The following is a 19589-nucleotide window of genomic DNA, read 5'->3' as shown; positions in this document are numbered from 1 at the left end:
GGTAAGGTTCCATAATATTAGCAACCATGAGTTAATTAGGAAAATTCTATCTCAATGATTTGCCCATACAGAATTTTTGCATATATCAGCTAAAATTCCCAGCTCTGTAGAGTACAAACTGCAATGCGCATATATCGAGATCTCAACTGATGCTTGTCAAACGAGAAATTACTGTGTTTGTGGGGGAGAGAATATTTCTGGGCAAGATTTGATACTGGATGGGTTCAATGAGCTCTGGTGACGTCACATTGTGAAGGGTTCTCCAGTACGTTTCCCAAGTAAATAACAAAGTGAAACGTATCAAGCATAGCTGGGGTCTCCAGATTGTTCTACGCATTTTAAACTTGTGTCTGTTTTGCAGTGAAAATGGCAACGGGATGGTGAGGAACATGCCCCCTTTGTGACGTCTTGTTGGGCAAGGTCAGGCAATAGCAGAAAGAAAACCTGTTCGCTTTTAGCCATGGTCTTGGCAGAAATTGGCTTTGAAATATTCAAACTACCAGGTGGTTAATTGAAAAGCAATCTCCATTTCAACTGCGAGAGAAATAATTGATCAACATTGTATTAAATGCAACTTTATCTCTAATCATTGCTTTTAAACCAATTAGCTATAATTAGAAAGGTAATTTATTTAAGATAGATACGGAAAATGTATAGAACAAATGTGAAAGGAAATTATTTCAGTTACTTTGTTAAGTCACACTTTATACAATTTTTTAGCTTTAACCACCTTCCGTTTATTAATATAAAATTTAAAAAAAAAAAACCGTTTTTTTATCCAATAACTGGGTTTGCGTCCAAACTAAAATTGAATTTCAAATGATCGCCATGCTAGCAAAGTATCTCACCGTACTTAGCCTGCCATAATTTTCGGAGTTGACGATATTACGACGAGTTAATCGATATCGCGGTCACAGGTATTTCTTTGTGCGGTATTTTTTCTCGAAACTGGGGCAGTCACATTAATTTCGTTTTTGTTGTCGGTTGGGTTGTGCAAAGTTGATAATATAAATGTTCTGTGCATATTTTACTAATTAGCAGGGATCTGTAGTACTAAAGTTTTACCGAAAGGAAGAAGACGCGAGGGCGCACATACATTGCAATATTTGTAGTGCGTCGCCTCGTTAATCGCCAACAACAAGTTTGGCCGCGTTTTGATTGCCGGCAAAACCAACAAAAAACAACAAGTACTTTGCAATTGTTTAATCAGGTAAGAAGAAAAAGTTCTTAGGTGTTTATAAAACTCTGTTTAAATAGAAAAAAAACTTAATGTTTGCCAAACACGTCGATATAATGATACTTTATAGTTTTTTTTTTTGCCGACGCTTGCAAATTAAAAATGGCGCTACCGGTATACATAGATAGCAAATTTTTGTGATTTTACGCAGCAGAAGTCTAGACCACGTGCCCTGACCCATCCCAAGCTCAAATTCACAACTAAAACTATAAATATTGAAAGAAAAAGCATTGCAAACTTTAAGGTAGAGATTAAATTTCAACTATTGCCGGCAAAATCCAATAATTCCGCACACACATACGCGCACCAAGGCACACAGACAAGGGAACGCCAAGCGTTGCCGCCAAAAACCAGGGCTGTTATTTTGAAATGAGCCAACAATCTGTTCCCAGTACAGTAACACCAGGAAAAATATAAATAATCTGAATAATTAAATAGTTTCTTGGTTTCGTAGACTCAAAAAGAGTTTTCAATTATCGCATTTAACACGTTGCCGGTTATCCTAGTCCCATTCCCAAGTGTGTCTGGGCAGAATATACCCATTGCGCGTGCGCGCGTTTGTTTTTTATTTTGCTGCGAGTACAGTATGTCTTCCTTAAGGCCGAAGAGGCGGATACAAATAATAGCTCATAGTTCTGTATAATCCTTAAAGTTACATACAAAAATGTTAACAGATCGCGAATTTCAAGCAATTTAGTAATATAGCAACATTTTTCAGCATATCTGAAGTACACTGTATTTAGGTTGTTCTAAACTACAACAAAAAGAAATCGTATACAAAGTGATTAATAGCTGTAGCCGGGGGGAATAGCTATGGGTACAGTTGCTTCATTGAACTAACGATCTTTTTTTCTATCTTTTAAAGACCCAGCTGAGGCACAGCAGCAGTAGAATCATGGAGAACGGAAGCAAGGGAGCCATGTCCATCGAACAGATGTACCAGAAAAAGTCGCAGCTGGAACATATCCTACTGCGACCGGATTCGTACATCGGATCGGTTGAGTTTACCAAGGAACTGATGTGGGTGTACGACAAATCGATCAACCGAATGGTCCAGAAGGAGATCTCTTTTGTGCCCGGCCTTTACAAGATCTTCGACGAGATTCTTGTAAACGCAGCGGACAACAAGCAGCGCGACAAGACCATGAACACTATCAAGATAGACATAGATCCAGAGCGGAATGTGGTTTCCGTTTGGAATAACGGCCAAGGCATTCCGGTGACCATGCATAAGGAACAGAAGATGTACGTGCCCACGATGATCTTTGGACATCTGTTGACGTCGTCAAATTACAACGATGACGAGAAGAAGGTTACTGGCGGCAGGAACGGATACGGAGCAAAACTCTGTAACATTTTCTCAACCAGTTTCACTGTGGAAACTGCCACCAAGGAGTATAAGAGGTCCTTTAAGCAGACCTGGGCGGACAACATGGGAAAGGCGTCTGAAGTCAAGGTAGTTATTTACTATTATTTATACGTCCAGAACATCATCTAATTATCTTAATAAACCCTTAGATCAAGGACTTTAATGGTACCGATTACACTCGCATCACATTTAGTCCCGATCTGGCCAAGTTCAAGATGGAAACTCTAGATGAAGACATTGTGGCTCTAATGTCGCGTCGCGCTTACGATGTCGCAGCCTCATCAAAAGGAGTATCTGTTTTCCTCAACGGTGAAAAGCTGGCGGTGCGAAACTTCAAGGACTACATTGATCTGCACGTCAAAAGCACGGACGAAGACTCTGGCCCACCCATCAAAATTGTCCACGAGGTAGCCAACGAGCGTTGGGAGGTTGCCTGCTGTCCTTCGGATCGCGGGTTCCAACAGGTTTCGTTCGTTAACTCAATAGCCACCTACAAGGGTGGTCGGCATGTGGACCATGTGGTCGACAATCTTATCAAGCAGCTCCTGGAAGTGCTAAAGAAAAAAAACAAAGGTAGGCTTAATAATCATATAATAGAATTCTAAATCGAAATCTAATTATTTCGTTTTCTTCTAGGTGGCATTAACATAAAGCCCTTCCAAGTACGAAACCATTTGTGGGTTTTCGTTAATTGTTTGATTGAAAACCCAACGTTTGACTCGCAAACCAAGGAAAACATGACTCTACAGCAAAAGGGATTCGGTTCCAAATGTACCCTCTCCGAAAAGTTCATTACTAACATGTCCAAGTCGGGCATCGTGGAATCTGTGCTAGCATGGGCAAAATTCAAGGCACAAAATGACATTGCCAAGACGGGCGGTCGCAAATCGAGCAAGATTAAGGGTATTCCCAAGCTGGAGGATGCTAACGAGGCCGGTGGCAAGAACTCGATTAACTGCACTCCTCATTCTCACTGAGGGAGACTCAGCCAAATCTTTGGCTGTCTCTGGTCTGGGCGTCATTGGTCGTAATTTTTACGGAGTTTTCCCGCTTAGGGGTAAACTGTTGAATGTGCGTGAGGCTAATTTCAAGCAGTTGTCGGAGAATGCCGAAATCAACAACTTGTGCAAAATCATCGGGTTGCAGTACAAAAAGAAGTATCTCACTGTTGATGATTTAAAGACGCTGCGCTATGGTAAAGTGATGATCATGACAGATCAGGATCAGGACGGCTCCCACATCAAGGGTCTGTTAATCAACTTTGTACACACCAATTGGCCAGAGCTACTTCGTCTGCCGTTCCTTGAGGAGTTCATTACGCCACTTGTAAAAGCAACCAAAAAGAATGAGGAGCTCTCGTTCTACTCACTGCCCGAATTCGAAGAGTGGAAAAACGATACGGCCAATCACCACACGTATAATATCAAGTACTACAAGGGTTTGGGTACTTCGACCTCTAAGGAGGCGAAAGAGTATTTCCAGGACATGGAACGCCATCGAATCTTGTTCAAGTACGATGGATCTGTGGATGATGAGAGCATTGTGATGGCATTCTCTAAGAAGCATATCGAGTCAAGAAAGGTATGGCTTACCAACCACATGGATGAGGTGAAACGACGGAAGGAGCTGGGATTGCCGGAGCGCTACCTCTACACAAAGGGCACAAAACACATCACCTATGCTGACTTTATTAATCTGGAATTAGTCCTTTTCTCTAATGCCGATAATGAACGTTCTATACCCAGTTTGGTGGATGGCCTGAAACCAGGTCAACGAAAGGTCATGTTTACGTGCTTCAAGAGAAACGACAAGCGGGAGGTGAAGGTGGCCCAGCTTTCCGGTTCAGTGGCCGAGATGTCGGCCTACCACCACGGAGAGGTTTCGTTACAGATGACCATCGTCAATCTGGCCCAGAACTTTGTGGGTGCTAACAATATTAATCTGTTGGAGCCACGCGGTCAGTTCGGTACTCGGTTGACAGGAGGCAAAGATTCCGCCAGTGCTCGTTACATTTTCACCATAATGTCTCCCTTGACTCGACTTATTTACCACCCCTTGGACGATCCCCTGCTGGACTACCAAGTGGATGATGGCCAAAAGATTGAACCTCTGTGGTACCTTCCAATCATACCGATGGTGTTGATAAACGGAGCGGAAGGCATCGGAACTGGTTGGTCAACGAAAATAGCCAATCACAATCCCCGTGAAATAGTCCGAAATATAAAGAGGCTGATCAATGGGGAAGAGCCGGCTGTGATGCATCCGTGGTACAAGAACTTTAACGGTCGAATGGAGTATGTATCGGATGGTCGATATGTCCAAAGCGGAAACATTCAAATTCTGCCAGGCAATCGGGTGGAAATCACTGAACTTCCTGTTGGCGTTTGGACACAGAACTATAAGGAGAACGTACTAGAACCACTAGCGAACGGCACCGAAAAGATTAAGGCAATTGTATCCGACTACAGGGAGTACCACACAGACACTACCGTTCGCTTTGTTATATCCTTTGCGGCTGGGGAGTTTGAACGCATTCAAGCGGAGGATGGTGGCTTCTATAGGGTATTTAAACTTACTACCACGCTGTCCACGAACCAAATGCACGCCTTCGACCAGAACAACTGTCTGCGAAGATTCCCCACCGCGGTCGAAATTCTTAAAGAGTTTTACGTGTTGCGTCGTGAGTACTACGCCCGTCGGAAGGACTTTTTAGTAGGCCAGTTGACGGCCCAGGCTGATCGGCTCAGTGACCAGGCGCGCTTTATTCTCGAAAAGTGCGAGAAAAAGCTGGTTGTGGAGAACAAGCAGCGGAAGGCAATGTGCGATGAGCTGGTGAAGCGTGGTTACCGACCTGATCCCGTCAAGGAGTGGCAACGCCGTATCAAGTTGGAGGATGCTGAACCGGCTAACGAAGAGGATGACGATGAGGAGGAGGAATCAGCTCCCAGCAGTAGCTCAAAGGTTAAAAAAGAGAAGGAAGTCGATCCGGAAAAGGCGTTTAAGAAGCTAACGGATGTCAAAAAGTTCGACTACCTTTTGGGAATGTCCATGTGGATGTTAACGGAGGAAAAGAAGAACGAGTTACTTAAACAGCGTGACGCCAAGCTCGCTGAATTAGAGAATCTTCGGAAGAAGACGCCAGAGCTGCTTTGGCTGGATGATTTGGATGCATTTGAGACAAAGCTAAATGATGTAGAGGAGAAAGAGCGCCTCGAGGAACAGGGCATCAATCTTAAGACAGCGAAGGCGATGAAGGGCCAAAAGGCTACCTCAAGCAAGGGCAGAAAGGTCAAGTCATTAGGCGGTGCACCGGGCACTGGTGACGTTTTCCCCGACCCAGAGGGAGAACATGTAGAGTTTAAGGTCACCGATGACATGATCAAAAAAATGGCACAGGCTGCCAAGATTGCCCAGGCTGCTAAGGAGCCAAAGAAGCCCAAGGAACCAAAGGAGCCCAAGGAACCTAAAGTGAAGAAGGAGCCAAAGGGAAAGCAGATTAAAGCGGATCCCGATGCCAGTGGCGATGAAGTGGACGAGTTTGATGCAATGGTTGATGGCGGCACTAAAGCCTCCCCTAAGGCTAAGAAGGCTGCTGTCAAGAAAGAGCCGGCAGAAAAGAAACCACGTGGCGGTCTCAAGCAGAGCAAGATTGACTTCAGCAAGGCCAAGGTACCTTTTCCTATGAAATTTATTTATTCTCCACATTAAAAACCTTTTTATTACAGAAAAAGAGCGATGACGATGAGGAGATAACCCCACGGGCGGATCGTCCTGGACGTCGGCAGGCCAGCAAGAAGATCGACTACAGTTCGCTGTTTTCGGATGAGGATGGAAACGGTGGCAACGTAGGATCGGATGATGATGCAGGTTCTAGTGATGAAAATTCGCCCAAGCGTCCTGTTAAACGCACTCGAGAAGATGAAAGCAGCGGAGGAGCCAAGAAGAAAGCACCGCCAAAGAAACGGCGCGCTGTCATCGAAAGCGATGATGAGGATTTCGAATCTAATGATGATGATTCTGATTTCGAATATTGAGACTAATTGGCACAAAAGATTTTGGAACGATTTGGCAAGCAAATCCACAATGGAATTTAGCAACCCAACTTGGGAATCTCGGGGAAGAATTTTCATGAGTGGACTTACTCGCTAAGATTGTTTTTAATTTCTTAACCTTTTAAACTTCTCTCTGAGGTTTATGTCGATGTTTTAATTTCCGTGTTTTAATTTAACTTTAGCTAACAACTTCGCTACATTCGTAAGTTGGCAAGTTAAGCCACTAAGAGGAATTCCCAAACATAATATCAACGTATTACTATGTTTCATAAACATAATTTGTAGTCTCATAAAAGTTTTCTTCATGTAAATAAATCAATTTTACCAAATAGCTTGGTTTTCTTTTGATTTAGGGTCGGGTTCACAAAATAAAACTAATTTGTTGAAGTTTAATTAAATATTAAAATATTAATATTCAGTTTTATTTACCAAAGACGAACGCTTTATAATGGAACGTAGGAAATATAAATAATTTGTTAAGTCTACAAGTTTTACACATCGACTGCCTCAAGGTAAGTCTTGAAGGAGTTCTTTATGTTGTCATTGGCGAACTTTGGCTGTTTCAGGGCCTCGCGAAGTGCGAATCGACAACTCTTGATGTCATAGTCCGACTTGAATGGTTCCTCACAGCGTAGCAATCGCAATTGCATCAGGACATAGTTAAGCACACGGGTCTCCTGCTTCGTCTTAATGGCATAATCAAAGGTGGCCTGGTACAGCGAGACAGCCAGATCCAAGGCAGCTTTTGATGATTGCGACAAATGCGCACATTTCAAAGTGGTGAAGACGAGCAGCAACAAATGGTTATCGCCGGTGAATTGCTGTAAAGAATATTAAATATAAGATTAATTATTTATTATTACGCTTACATAATGTCTAACATACGTCTATAATGGATTGTAGAGCCTCGAATTTGTTGTCTTTATCGAGGGATTCAAACTGTTGCTGGGAGCAGGGCGTCTGGCTCAAGCAGAACTCCTCTGGTGTGCAATTTTGGTTGATCGTTTTGTTGGCGACTGCGAAAGTATCGCTGGCCTTCGAGTTGTTGGTGTCGTTGAATAGCTGTGAAATATGTAAATGCATTTAATTGTAATTTCATATTGGCAATTTTTGATTAAATAATTGTAAAAATAATTCAATGAAAATTGGCTCAAAATAAAGGGTTGCGTTTTGTCCGTAATTTACTTTCAATAAATGAAATTTTTGCAAGTAGTTATGCCTAAAAGTTTTCGTAAATTGTAAACTAACTTTGGTTGTGTAGGCATTGGTGGTTACATAGGCAGTCTCCTCGGCCACGTTGTTATACTCCTCGTCATCCTCATCGGCTTCCTCGGTGGTATCGTTAGCATGCCCATGTTCGTTGTCCTCATCGTCATCATACTCCTGGCAACCATCCTCATTCTCATCATCATATTCAGCGTCTTGGTCGCCTGCCTCTTCCTCGTCCTCATCCTCCTCATCCGAAGAACCGTTTTCGGAGTAAACTTCATCAAAATTTTGAAGGGCAGCAGCATTAGGAAACTTATTCATTTCTTCTTTGATCTGTTCGGCTCCTTCTTCACCAAAGTTATTGCCATCGAGGTTGAAGAAGCGCAGCTTGAGCTTGTTTTTCATGGCGGACACCAAGACCATACCTCCGTCGCTGTTAATTTCATTGAAACCCAAGTCGAGCACCTCCAGTTGATCGTTTGAGTTCTCTAGAGCTTCACCAAAATGGTAGGCACCATTTGTACGGACCAGGCAATCGCCACAATTTAATTCCCGCAGCCTGCAAAGTATAAATTCTTAAAGAACATTTTTTTTAGATATTCTTTACAACCGACTCACATGGGCAAGAAGGGCAGAATCTCTGCGATCTTTTCCGCACCCTTAGGCCTTAGAGTATTATCGTTCATGTTTATCACCCGCAAGTGCGGGTTCTCCTTGAAGGATTCGGCGAGGGCAGAGACTCCTTCGAAGTAAATTGAGTTTTGCTGCAAAACAATTTCTTCAAATGTCTTAAGAGTTTTGAACGCTTCGGCCAGGGCTCTGGCACCTGAATTCTCGAGTCGGTTACGCGCACCCACAAATACACGGAGCTGAAGCGGAAATCCTGCCTTCTTGGCATTGGCATGCAAATCTATCAGAGCCTTGGACAGCATACTTCCACCCTCGGGACCCAGACCACAATTGTATAGCAGCAGCTTTTGCAGCGAGTAGCAGACAGGCGATCGCAAGAACTCCTCCAATCCCCGCATGCCGTTCGGTCCCAAAGCATTATCGCTGAGATCTAGGACAGTCAGCTTGGCCCCAGCTACATTTAAAGCGGCTCCGAGGTGTTTTAGAGCTTCTGGAATCTCTGATTTAAGCCGACGCGTAAATAGGTTCTTCCACAACGCCTTCCGGAACTCTGGATGACGCTTTAGGCCCTCGCCAATCGCTTTGGCCGCCTCAACGCCCAGGGTATTTCCGTCCAGATTGAGGTAGTGCACCGTGGTCTGTTTGTTGAGAGCGTCCACAACATCTTGAACTGCAAGGAAAAATTATTCAGCCTTCTTCCGTACAGAACTGATAAAGCGTCTTCCAAACTAACCATCGGCAGCTGTGTCCCAGGTGAGCGCCTTGTCTTGGAATGAAATGCCTTGCTCCTGCCCCAGTTGGGACGCCATACTGGCAAAGTTGAATGTGGACATCGACATATCAAGTTTATTTTTTACACGATTAATAAATTCAACAACTGGCACTGTACTTTGCAATTGCAGCCGGCTCGCAAATTTATTTTAACCTCGCAAAAAATGGGCGCTAGAATATTGGCATTTGTTGGTATTATTAGCCACTAGCTATGGTCACACTATTGATGACAGATGTGCTCAAGGCGCAACAGGGTGACGAATTACAGGAAAAGCACCTAGCTACAGTTCAATTTCTAAATTAAAGCTCACTCAGATTGGTAACATTAAGACAAATATAATAATTTTCTGAATTAAAAATTAAGTTAAAAAATGAATAAGTTTGTTTAAGAAACAAAATATATTGCGATGGAATTCCGCTATTAACTATCAGAAATTACTCATCTCTGATTTGTATCCAACTGTGTATCCAAGCCGCAACTGACCAACACTGTATCAAGTAGGGTTGTCGAATATTTTTAAAATATCGTATCGATGATATTTTTTTTATCAAAAAATATGATGATAATATTTTTAAAAATCACCGAAAAATATCGATATATTTGATATTTTTGATATTTTTTAATGAAACAATTTTTTTTGCATAATAAAAACTAAACAAGTTTTATAAATTTATAAATTTTTTAATTATTATTTTAACTAAAGCAAATTTAACACTAAACCCAATTTGCGGAATTTAAAGAATTTAAAAATACTCTTTGTTTGATGTGTATGTCGGTCATTCTGCTTCTAGCGTCGCTAAAAATTAAAACAAATGAATATATTGTATTTCTTGTATATTTCATTGGAATTGGAATTTCATTGGAACCCATAGACGCACATACTCATACACACACATGCCTTACATACATACATACATACCTTTTTTTGCGCGCATTTTGCAAAAACTTCGCTATGCTTATTGCGCAAGTGCGACGACAGATTCGATGTGTTTCCGCTGGTCTTTATTGCTTTAGTACAATGAATGCACTTGGCGGTGCCGCCTTTTATATTTGTGTAATTTGATTTAACATTCATTTTTCCGTTATCTTTCTATCTAATAAAGTAATCAACGCTTTAAAATGGAAAGGAAAAGGAAAAAATATCAAAATAATATCAAAAAAAAAAATAAAATGATTTCGATATTTGGCCAAAACAAATATCACGATATAAATATATCATTTTTGGAAAAAAATATCGATATATTGATATTTTGATATATTATCAACAACCCTAGTATCAAGTGGATTTTATCGTTCTTCGATATCGGAAGGCGAAAAACAAGCGAAACGCCATGAAATTATGCTGAAATAATTCATCTGTAATGAGCTGCAGTGTTCAGCACTAGGCAAACCGACACGAGGCATGTTTAGGAAACTGCTCAAGATGTGGATTCTGCTGCGACCCACCCACTGGCTAATTTTGATAGCCTTGTGTGTGCTCACTTGTGCGGGGTACTGGTTCCTCTTGTCAGAGATTCGCTTGGAACATGGTAAGTAGAGTCTTGGATATCAGTTACATTTTTATTTAAATAGTTTTTTTTTTTTAAACACAGCCTTCAAGCCACTGTCCAAGCTGGGAGAATCGCTAACCCCCGATCAGCATGCCTCATCTTCCACGGATGACTTTGACTTCGAGGAGCACCTGGTTGTGCTCTACAACCGTGTTCCAAAGACAGGATCCACCAGTTTCGTAAACATTGCATACGATCTCTGCAAGCTGAACAAATTCCACGTGCTGCACATCAACGTGACTGCCAATATGCATGTCCTTTCGCTTCCCAATCAAATCCAATTTGTCCGCAACGTTTCCAGATGGCACGAGATGAAACCAGCCCTTTATCACGGCCACATGGCATTCCTAGACTTCTCCAAGTAAGTACATGCTCTAAACCCGCCATAACCAATTTAACTAAAAAATGTATCTTGCAGATTCCAAATCGCCCACAAACCCATCTATATTAATCTGGTGCGAAAACCATTAGATAGACTTGTTTCCTACTATTATTTTCTACGCTTCGGCGACAACTACCGACCGAATTTAGTGCGCAAGAAGGCTGGAAATAAAATTGTTAGTGTTATTATATTATATATTATTAAGCACTACAATAAATTTAACGAGCTTTTTCGCAGACCTTCGATGAGTGCGTGGTGCAGAAACAACCCGACTGTGATCCCAAGAACATGTGGCTGCAGATTCCTTTCTTTTGTGGCCATGCTGCCGAGTGCTGGGAACCCGGTAGCAGTTGGGCGCTGGAACAGGCCAAGCGCAACCTAGTCAACGAGTACTTCCTAGTCGGAGTCACCGAGCAGATGTATGAGTTTGTTGATCTACTGGAGAGATCACTGCCCAGGTGAGAACAGAACAAAAAATGCATTTCATGCCCATATTAATCGACCTGATTTCTTTTGCAGAATTTTTCACGGCTTTCGCGAGCACTACCATAACTCAAACAAATCTCATCTCCGAGTAACATCTTCTAAGCTGCCACCGAGCGAATCAACAATTAAGGCCATTCAAAAGACAAAAATCTGGCAAATGGAAAACGATCTGTACGAGTTCGCGTTGGCCCAATTTGAGTTCAACAAGAAGAAACTCATGCAGCCGGATAATAAGCACGTGCAAAAGTTCATGTACGAGAAGATTCGGCCCAAATGATTGCAAAGAAGGCGACGCAGTCGCAGAGCAAGAATCCGGCCGACTTCAGTGATCTAGCCAGGAGTCTCCGGATTTTTGTATTGTAAATACGCAAATTCTCCCACTTAGATTTGATCTGTACTTAAGAGTAACTAAATCCGTACACTTAAGCGCTACGAAAGACTTTAGCATTGAATATCGTTGACATATTACTAACCGAACATTTTGTATGTAGTCTAAGCTTTAATCTTAAAAACATGCGAGAACGCTTTTGTAGTTTATCGTAAGCAATATCTAGCAAAAATTGTCTGCACAATATCTCTTCGTTTTAGTCAAATGTACGTTTTATACTCGACAATACAATGGAATGAATGGATGAATTTAGGCCATAGAACGATTTTTGTAGAACTAGTAAGTGTATATTCATACGTTATCGACTCTCATTAATTGTAACTGGCATAGACTAAGCTCTAAATCTGAATTTGACATTCAAATTAAATGCATGTAAATAGTTGATAATTGAGTGTTGTTAAGGCTTTGTGCGTATCAACAGCTGTCGTCTGGGATTGCGTGTTCGTAAATTGATTAATGCCATCAGTGGGTTACTTTTAACTTTCAGCGTTCTGTACTTTGGGTAAGCTAATTGCAATTGCTCAACGAAAATCCGCCGGACTTTAAAGGCTGACGTATCTCCATGGGCGAAGGTGACTGACTGGCGGTCTGTTCGACGTATCGTCGATCCAAGACAGAATGGGCTCAAGCAAGTGCAAGAAAATGAAATTGAAATACATTTGGAAACGGCAAGCAGTGAAATACTTAATTAATTGCTCGTGCTTGAAACTAAAAGCAAATGAGCTCGCAATACCCACAGCCCTCGTCAGTTGATCAGTTGATCGTGAAACGCGGACACGCAAGTCGAAAGTAGCTACTACCTGCCAGAAAATCATTGTGGTTGAAAAAGTGATAACCAAAGTATTAACTACCCGTATATAAATAGCTGACCACATTAACGACCCGTAAGAGAGATTTGAAACAAGTTTTTAGGTTCGTTACAGTGGCGATTAGTCTTTAAACTACTTGTGTACGGAGAGTTCAAAAGTTCAAGTCTAATTACGTTCACGTCGCATAACCATAAGAAAATTTACCGCGATACACTGTGCAAAAACCTAAGAATATTCCACTTATCCCTGCCGAAATGCTATGAATGAGTTTTACAGTCTTGAAAAGCTGTGTTTACGCGATGGACTTTTACTTGGAAAAATAGTATGATTGTGTCGAAACTATAAAAATGTTTCTCGCTTAACTTTCTAGAATAAATAAAGCAAGTGCAATTTCGCATATGTTTGGATCTGTGTTTCTTCGAAAATTGAATATAAATAACCCAGTGAAAATACAAATTTAAGAGTGTGAAATGATCTTCATGGTGAAAAATTCTGCCATTTGTCAGGCAAATATTGCAGAAGAGATTTTTAAGATTTACTGATTCTTCTAACTGAATAAAAAGTGCATAAATTGCAGAATATTAAAAGATTTTATTGTGTTTCAGTGCATTTAATAATGTTAATCGATGTAGGGAATCGATTGAATACGCTACACTGTGAGAAATTGAGTTAATCCGTTATTTTTGTTAAGCGTTATTAAAACAATGGGAAAAGTATACATTTTATGCTGAGTTCACGAAACACTTTTGAACTTGACTTGTGCAAAGAAACCATAAAAAATTCAAAAGATCTCCATAGGCGATTCGCAACGTGATCTTAACGCTCTTTGACTCGGGTCTGGTCGCTTATAATGACCTATTAAATCGCGTTGGCCTTTTATAAATGCCCGACTATTCCGTCCGACATATATTTCTAGATAACTTTGTTATATTTATATATATGTAATGGACGTAGTACATAAAAGGGGCGGCTATAAAACGGTTTGACAAGCAGCTTTATATTTTCAGTCTATAAACGCTACCCGAGCTCAGTATATCAGTGCATGAAAGGAGACCCAAAAAGGATTAACAATATATAACTTTGGATTAGCAGATTTTTTATAAACTAAGGTGAGTGAATGGAAATTAGAATTTATTCCCTATGTATACATGAGAGTGGTTTATTATTTTTAGTATCTTTAAATAATTAATTTGCTTAGAACTATTCTAAAATAATATGAATTGAACATGAGTTTTTTTTTTTTTTTAAAGTCTTATTTTTTTGTCAACTAAAAGCATATAAAATAAAATTTAAGTAAAAATCGAAATTTTGTTACAGCTATATTAACTAGTGCTCTTTACAGAAGTCTTACTGTCTGTCTGCCTGTATTTTTTGCATTGCCTTTTCCTCATTATTTTTTCAAGCATTCCTTTTTTGTGTTCGTCGGTCAAGAATTTCAAGTAAAGTTCAGTAACTCACCGACATTGACCCATTTACCGTGCCGTTCGATCCGATGCTCCCTGCTTGAACAGTTCGAAAAAATATTAATTTATTTGCATTTGCAATACTAATTGTGTTCGGCAGTGTTTTTCTGTAATTTTATTGTGTTTTTGATTTGCATCGTCATGACAATGTTGACCGCTGCATCGGCGATGAGGTGTCTGCCCTCCGAAACGGCCCCCTCTTTTACAGCAAAAAGTGTACGCTTTGGTAAGGCAATAACAAAAGCTTACTAAATCATTTGCATACTTTACATATATGTAATTATATTATTAATTATATATTAATATATTGCCTTAGAATTATCACCAATAAAGTATAAAAGGGAAGCGGGGGCGTAGATAATGCGCGTGCTTGCAGTTAGGGTAAAAAAAATAATCCCAATTGGCCCTTTATATATATGCAAAGTTATCAGAAATTGTTAGTTATCTATTATGATATGGATACAATGTTTAATGTTTTAGAGATCAAAAAATTCGTGTATGTTTTTTATTAATGCTTACTTGTACTTTTTGTTACCTATGGTGTAAGGTCAAAGCACTTTGTACATTGGGCTCGCCTTGCCATTGTCAGGTTTTTCAAAATCAAGTTTCCCATGTAGGGTTTTTTTAACCATTTTTTTTTCGCAAGAAACCGAAGGGCGAAGGTTGACATTGCAATGGGTCTTAACCCCAGAATTACTCATACTTGATGACTTTGCTGTTGACCAAGTCGTTTTACAGCACCCAGTTTTCGTCAGCATCCGCTTCAAGATCGCTAGTAAAAATAGATCAAAACCCCGAACCAGGCCCAAATGAAATCGAGAGTATAACGAAGCGTAAAACCATGAATGGCCGAAGTCTTCGCACGTGCGATGGTGCGATTGAACCGATTTGTCCAAAATCGGGCGGCAAAGCATTTTCTGTCCACAACGAACAGGGTGCTGAGCTTTGATACGTGTTAATTATACCAAATATGTGTGCCTGTTATACACATCGGTCTACAAATGTAGCACCTGTAATAATAGCAAATTTAATTGTTCTAAAAGTTGTTCATTTATTTATTTTTAAGAGTTTTCAGGCTAAAAAATAAACTTGTTTTTGCTAATGTGTTATGTTTTAAGATAATAGAAATATATACTTCTGACTATTAAGTGATTGCAATCCCAAGCATTTGATTTTCTGTCTAATAACTTTGATTGACATTGCTATTAACGTGACCCCAAGTGTACGTTTGGCTGGACAGGTGTAAGCACTAATTGGCGTAGAGCGAGGCAGCATTGAAACCGGATAGCTCAAAGCACGGAGTTTCAGGGTCGCCGTAGGAAATGCCTATACCAAGGGATTTTTGACCGCCCTGTGTACTCTGAGCAATTACACTCGAAGAAAACCCGAATAAATTAGGTAAATCAGTAGTGGCTCTGACAGCGTTGAAGTTGAAAGCGAAACTGAAACCGGCTTGAAGTGGCATCGTTTCCCAATGACGATGCAACCAGATTAAGCTCTCTCTCTCTCTCGGGGTAAACTCTATATATCGCACTTCTCTCCGATCGACACACGTGAATGTCATGCTCAAGTTCAGATTTAAATAGTGTTGTCTACTATCGATGTAATTTAATAGTTTTTTAATGGAAAATAACCTAAAATATTATTATACTGATATTAAAAAATATTTTACTTTTATTCCTAGATAACACGAAAACTTATAATCTTTCAAAAATCCATTTTTTGAAACTTTGTTTTGAAAAATTTCAAATATTATATAAAAATAAAATAAAAAACTGAGTATTTTTGGCAACACTGGGCTCGAGGGGCATCGCTCGTCAACACCCACTCTCTTGGCGCTCTCCTCAGAAATCCAGTTTCGATTCTTGGCCTGGCATAAAATCTCCGGCTCGCGCTTTTGGCCGCAACAGTTTCATCTGGGCTTTCGGCTCCGTTGCACGCGCAACTCTCAGCTGGTTTTTTTAGACCGTCTTCGCGGATTACTGTTAGCCATTAAGCCAAACAAGTTTCGGTTTGTGTTGTGTTGTGTTGTTATCCGCGTGTACTATTTAAGATCTTGTATTTTCCCAGACAAAACACATTAACAATTCAAAAATGTTCACTGTGTCATTTTTGAATGCGAAAATAGTCAAGATCTTTAGCATATCACCTGGCCCATCTACTCCAAAAATATTGGTAGAAATTTTCAATGTCAACTCTTTGGATGCTAATTTCCTATAGTCTTTTGTTTTCGAAAACCTTTGGAGCTGCGCAACAAGATGGAAAATTTATGGCGCTAATTACTAATTTGATTTCATTAAGCAACAAGACTACCTTACTATATACCCAAAGACCCTGGGTACTAGTTTTATTTTATGTAATTTAAAACTTGCCTAACTAGAATTTCGTTCAAGTAGAACGTGTCAAGAGTCTCGAGAATTGAGTTCAAGGTTTCGAAAAATGTATTTTCCAACAGAGATGCTACCATCTTTGCAAAAACAAAAAAATGCATTAGCTATTTATAATATAATAATGGTCATCTTTAAGGGTCAAAGATTGGCGAATTTCATGGCTTCGTCTTCCGTTATACATTAGTTTGCCAATGTCAAGGTGAAGGTTGGTCAGGTGATCAATCGATTTAACCGGATCGTTGGGGAAGTCTAGAAATTCAATGCAGTTTCTCCCTTGAGCCGGTTCAAAGGCACTTGTGTCTCATTAATAAATTAAATCTCTACCCACTTTCCCATACATAGAGTGCACAATTTGTCATTAGGCAAACTGAAACTTGAGATCGCAAATATTAAGAACAGCCAACCGCTTAAAGCGAATAAAACTGAAAATTATCGCAGAATAAATCCAACAAAAATTGCAAAATGAGTAAGTAATTGTGAAGTACCTGCAGGTCATTATATGGGCAACTAATTGGCAATTGTTGTCAGTTAGCTTAAGTTATTTAGTTGGCCGAAGTTCCAAGTGCGCTTATGGCAAAAATAAAACCTGTCGCTCAAGCTCAAAGTACAGAAGCTATCGCTAATTGAATCTAAATTGCTTCCCTTCCAGGAGTACCCACAATGTTGTCGGATATCGACCAGCTGCCCACCCTCCAAGTGGGCGACTATACGCTTCAGTTCGAACTGGGCGAGCCAACGGCCCAGGGAAAGGAGGTGGCCATCAAGGAACTCCGGGAAACCCCTGAGCGTCAAAAGGAGGCCACCAAGGAACTGGCACGCCTCTTAGAGGGTAAGAAATTTTGATTAATTTAATAAGTCATTTCTATTAAAAGGCAAACTAATTAATGTCCATGTCAAAGAATCAACAAATCGGATTATTTAATATATTTTATTGTTTAATACTTTTTTTTTAGTTAATGAAAATTTTTATACTAAATACATCGTGTATAACAAGATATTAGATTATATTTTTTATGTAATCAAAAGTTCAGGGATCTCCACTTTGTCATATAATTCGCAGCGAAAGCGCAATATTAAACAGCAATCTGATTTTGCATATATTAAAAACCGATTTTTCCACTTGTTACTTATCAAGAATAAGCAATGATCTGAGATTAATGGAATCAAAAGTACATTTGAATTATTTACAAGTAAAAAGAAACTAAATATTAGCAGTGACAGTTTTAACTCAATTTATTTGTGTTTCTTTTTTTGAGGAGAACCCAAGTAATTCATCAGCCATAAATTTCATGCACCTCTTAAAGCTGCCTGCAATAACTTAAACGCTCGTTAAATATTGAAAATCCATAACCGAACGAGTAGTTCTATATTATTAGTTTACGATTTCATGTCAATAATAACAAGCTAAGGTTAAAAGTAGCACGCCCTCGAGAGGATTTTATTGCATAACGTAAATCATACGTTAGGGCATACAAACCTTTGCTTCTTAATTGTTAACTTGATCAACTTAATGTCAGTGGACTTATGACTTTTAAGAATAAGAGGCGTGGTCGATTAACCTATTAATATTATTTCAGCGGAGACGGATTTGCTGTACCCCAAGGATAACGAGGAGTGGCTGATTCGATATCTGCGGCCCTGCAAGTATTATCCGGAGAGTGCTCGCGATCTGGTGAGTTAACTGATTGATAGGAAATTAAAATGAAATACTAACTTATATTTTATTTTTCTTTAAAACAGATCAAGCGCTATTACTCCTTCAAGGTGAAACACGCTGATGTGTACAACAATCTGAAGCCGTCGAACGAGGCCAACATTTTTAAGCACAACATACTCACCGTCTTTCCCAATCGAGATCAATGTGGGCGTCGGATTTTGGTTCTGGAGCTGGGAAGTAAGTAAACAAAGGCATATATAAATTAAAATCAAGTTTTTGATGATCAACAAAAGTTAATAAGCGTAGAAATTTTTGTAAATATCCCTAACTAATGACTTATAATCTCTTATTACAGAGCGCTGGAAGCACAAGCAGGTCACCCTGGATGAGGTTTTTAAGGGAGCTGTGCTCTTCTTGGAGGCCGCCATGTTGGAGCCGGAAACGCAGATCTGCGGTGCTGTGGTGATCTTCGACATGGATGGTCTTAGTCTGCAACAAACATGGCAGTTTACACCGCCATTTGCCAAGCGAATTGTGGACTGGTTGCAGGATTCGGTTCCCCTAAGAATCAAGGCCATACACATTGTAAACCAGCCGAAGATCTTCCAAGTGGTGTTTGCTTTGTTCAAGCCCTTCCTCAAGGAGAAACTTCGTAGCAGGATCATATTCCATGGCACTGATCGCGAGTCCCTGCACAAGTACATGTCACCCAAGTGCCTGCCAGCTGCCTATGGAGGAATCCGGGAGGCTAATCGTATTGATAGTGATCAGTGGTACGAGTTGTTGCTGAAGTGCGATACTGAGTTTGATACCATCAACTCGTATGGCTACAAGAAGAAGTGATCCAAGTTTCCAGCTGCTGCAAGTGATAATTAACTTTCCCAAGTTTCAATCTTAAGCATATTCTGTGCTGAAATCAACGCACACGTTATTGTTAAGCACTCGATCTGTCATACGCTTGTCCTGTTAGTGAATAGCGCCTAGAGTTTGCCTTAGTCTTAATCAGAATTGGAGCCTCGATCGCATCCAGATAAAGTGTTATACCTACATATATTTTATACTTAATCCGGGGTAAGCGTATTTATATCATTTTACTATTGTACATTTTTTAAACAAATTGTTGAAATATATAAACAAATTCGTATAGAAAGTGCAATTTTTATTTTCTTTGTAACCCTTCTTTCGGATAAAGAGA

General features: G+C 40.1%; 4 protein-coding genes across 6 annotated transcripts; 3 read left to right on the top strand and 1 right to left on the bottom strand.

Moving 5' to 3' along the window:
* Nucleotides 1-964: 964 nt before the first annotated feature.
* Nucleotides 965-6987, top strand: LOC108106941 (DNA topoisomerase 2). Its single transcript, XM_041819777.1, is given in 6 exon segments — nt 965-1210; nt 2103-2693; nt 2756-3179; nt 3243-3568; nt 3570-6275; nt 6332-6987. Coding segments are annotated over 5 exon segments (4326 nt in total). The 5' UTR covers nt 965-1210; nt 2103-2132; the 3' UTR covers nt 6641-6987.
* A 53-nt stretch (nt 6988-7040) lies between these two features.
* Nucleotides 7041-9471, bottom strand: LOC108106935 (ran GTPase-activating protein). Its single transcript, XM_017214200.2, has 5 exons — nt 9231-9471; nt 8486-9167; nt 7907-8426; nt 7544-7720; nt 7041-7479 (listed from the first exon to the last, which is right to left on the bottom strand). The coding sequence occupies exons 1-5, from the start codon at nt 9334-9336 to the stop codon at nt 7150-7152; spliced, it is 1815 nt and encodes a 604-aa protein (XP_017069689.2). The 5' UTR covers nt 9337-9471; the 3' UTR covers nt 7041-7149.
* Nucleotides 9472-10555: 1084 nt separating this feature from the next.
* On the top strand, nt 10556-12459 carry LOC108106938 (heparin sulfate O-sulfotransferase). Its single transcript, XM_017214202.2, has 5 exons — nt 10556-10798; nt 10862-11180; nt 11238-11376; nt 11439-11659; nt 11721-12459. The coding sequence occupies exons 1-5, from the start codon at nt 10672-10674 to the stop codon at nt 11962-11964; spliced, it is 1050 nt and encodes a 349-aa protein (XP_017069691.2). The 5' UTR covers nt 10556-10671; the 3' UTR covers nt 11965-12459.
* Nucleotides 12460-13876: 1417 nt separating this feature from the next.
* Nucleotides 13877-19544, top strand: LOC108106939 (alpha-tocopherol transfer protein-like). Of its 3 annotated transcripts, XM_017214204.2 has the most exons (6): nt 16251-16358; nt 17080-17203; nt 17387-17566; nt 18315-18409; nt 18478-18631; nt 18750-19544. In XM_017214204.2, exons 2-6 carry the CDS (start codon nt 17200-17202, stop codon nt 19235-19237), a joined length of 921 nt encoding a protein of 306 aa, XP_017069693.1. In that variant the 5' UTR covers nt 16251-16358; nt 17080-17199; the 3' UTR covers nt 19238-19544. The 3 variants fall into 3 exon arrangements, with proteins under 3 accessions (XP_017069694.1, XP_017069692.2, XP_017069693.1); XM_017214205.2 differs by lacking the exons at nt 16251-16358; nt 17080-17203 and adding an exon at nt 13877-13993; XM_017214203.2 differs by lacking the exons at nt 16251-16358; nt 17080-17203 and adding an exon at nt 14340-14573.
* Nucleotides 19545-19589: the final 45 nt, after the last annotated feature.

The sequence above is a fragment of the Drosophila eugracilis genome, unplaced genomic scaffold, assembly GCF_018153835.1.
Source record: "Drosophila eugracilis isolate 14026-0451.02 unplaced genomic scaffold, ASM1815383v1 contig_952, whole genome shotgun sequence".
Classification (NCBI taxonomy): domain Eukaryota; kingdom Metazoa; phylum Arthropoda; class Insecta; order Diptera; family Drosophilidae; genus Drosophila; species Drosophila eugracilis.
The sequence above is the reverse complement of the archived record's forward strand: the minus strand, read 5'-3'. Positions and strand labels throughout refer to the sequence as shown.

Coding starts and splice junctions, on each gene's coding strand:
- LOC108106935 (XM_017214200.2), bottom strand. CDS start 9,336: ATGTCGATGTCCACATTCAACTTTGCCAGTATGGCGTCCCAACTGGGG. Junction 7,721..7,906: donor CCAATGCCTACACAACCAAA/GTTAGTTTACAA, acceptor CATATTTCACAG/CTATTCAACGACACCAACAA. Junction 7,480..7,543: donor CTCTACAATCCATTATAGAC/GTATGTTAGACA, acceptor TATTCTTTACAG/CAATTCACCGGCGATAACCA.
- LOC108106938 (XM_017214202.2), top strand. CDS start 10,672: ATGTTTAGGAAACTGCTCAAGATGTGGATTCTGCTGCGACCCACCCAC. Junction 11,181..11,237: donor GCATTCCTAGACTTCTCCAA/GTAAGTACATGC, acceptor TGTATCTTGCAG/ATTCCAAATCGCCCACAAAC. Junction 11,377..11,438: donor AGAAGGCTGGAAATAAAATT/GTTAGTGTTATT, acceptor GCTTTTTCGCAG/ACCTTCGATGAGTGCGTGGT.
- LOC108106939 (XM_017214203.2), top strand. CDS start 14,489: ATGACAATGTTGACCGCTGCATCGGCGATGAGGTGTCTGCCCTCCGAA. Junction 17,567..18,314: donor ACTGGCACGCCTCTTAGAGG/GTAAGAAATTTT, acceptor ATATTATTTCAG/CGGAGACGGATTTGCTGTAC. Junction 18,410..18,477: donor CGGAGAGTGCTCGCGATCTG/GTGAGTTAACTG, acceptor TCTTTAAAACAG/ATCAAGCGCTATTACTCCTT.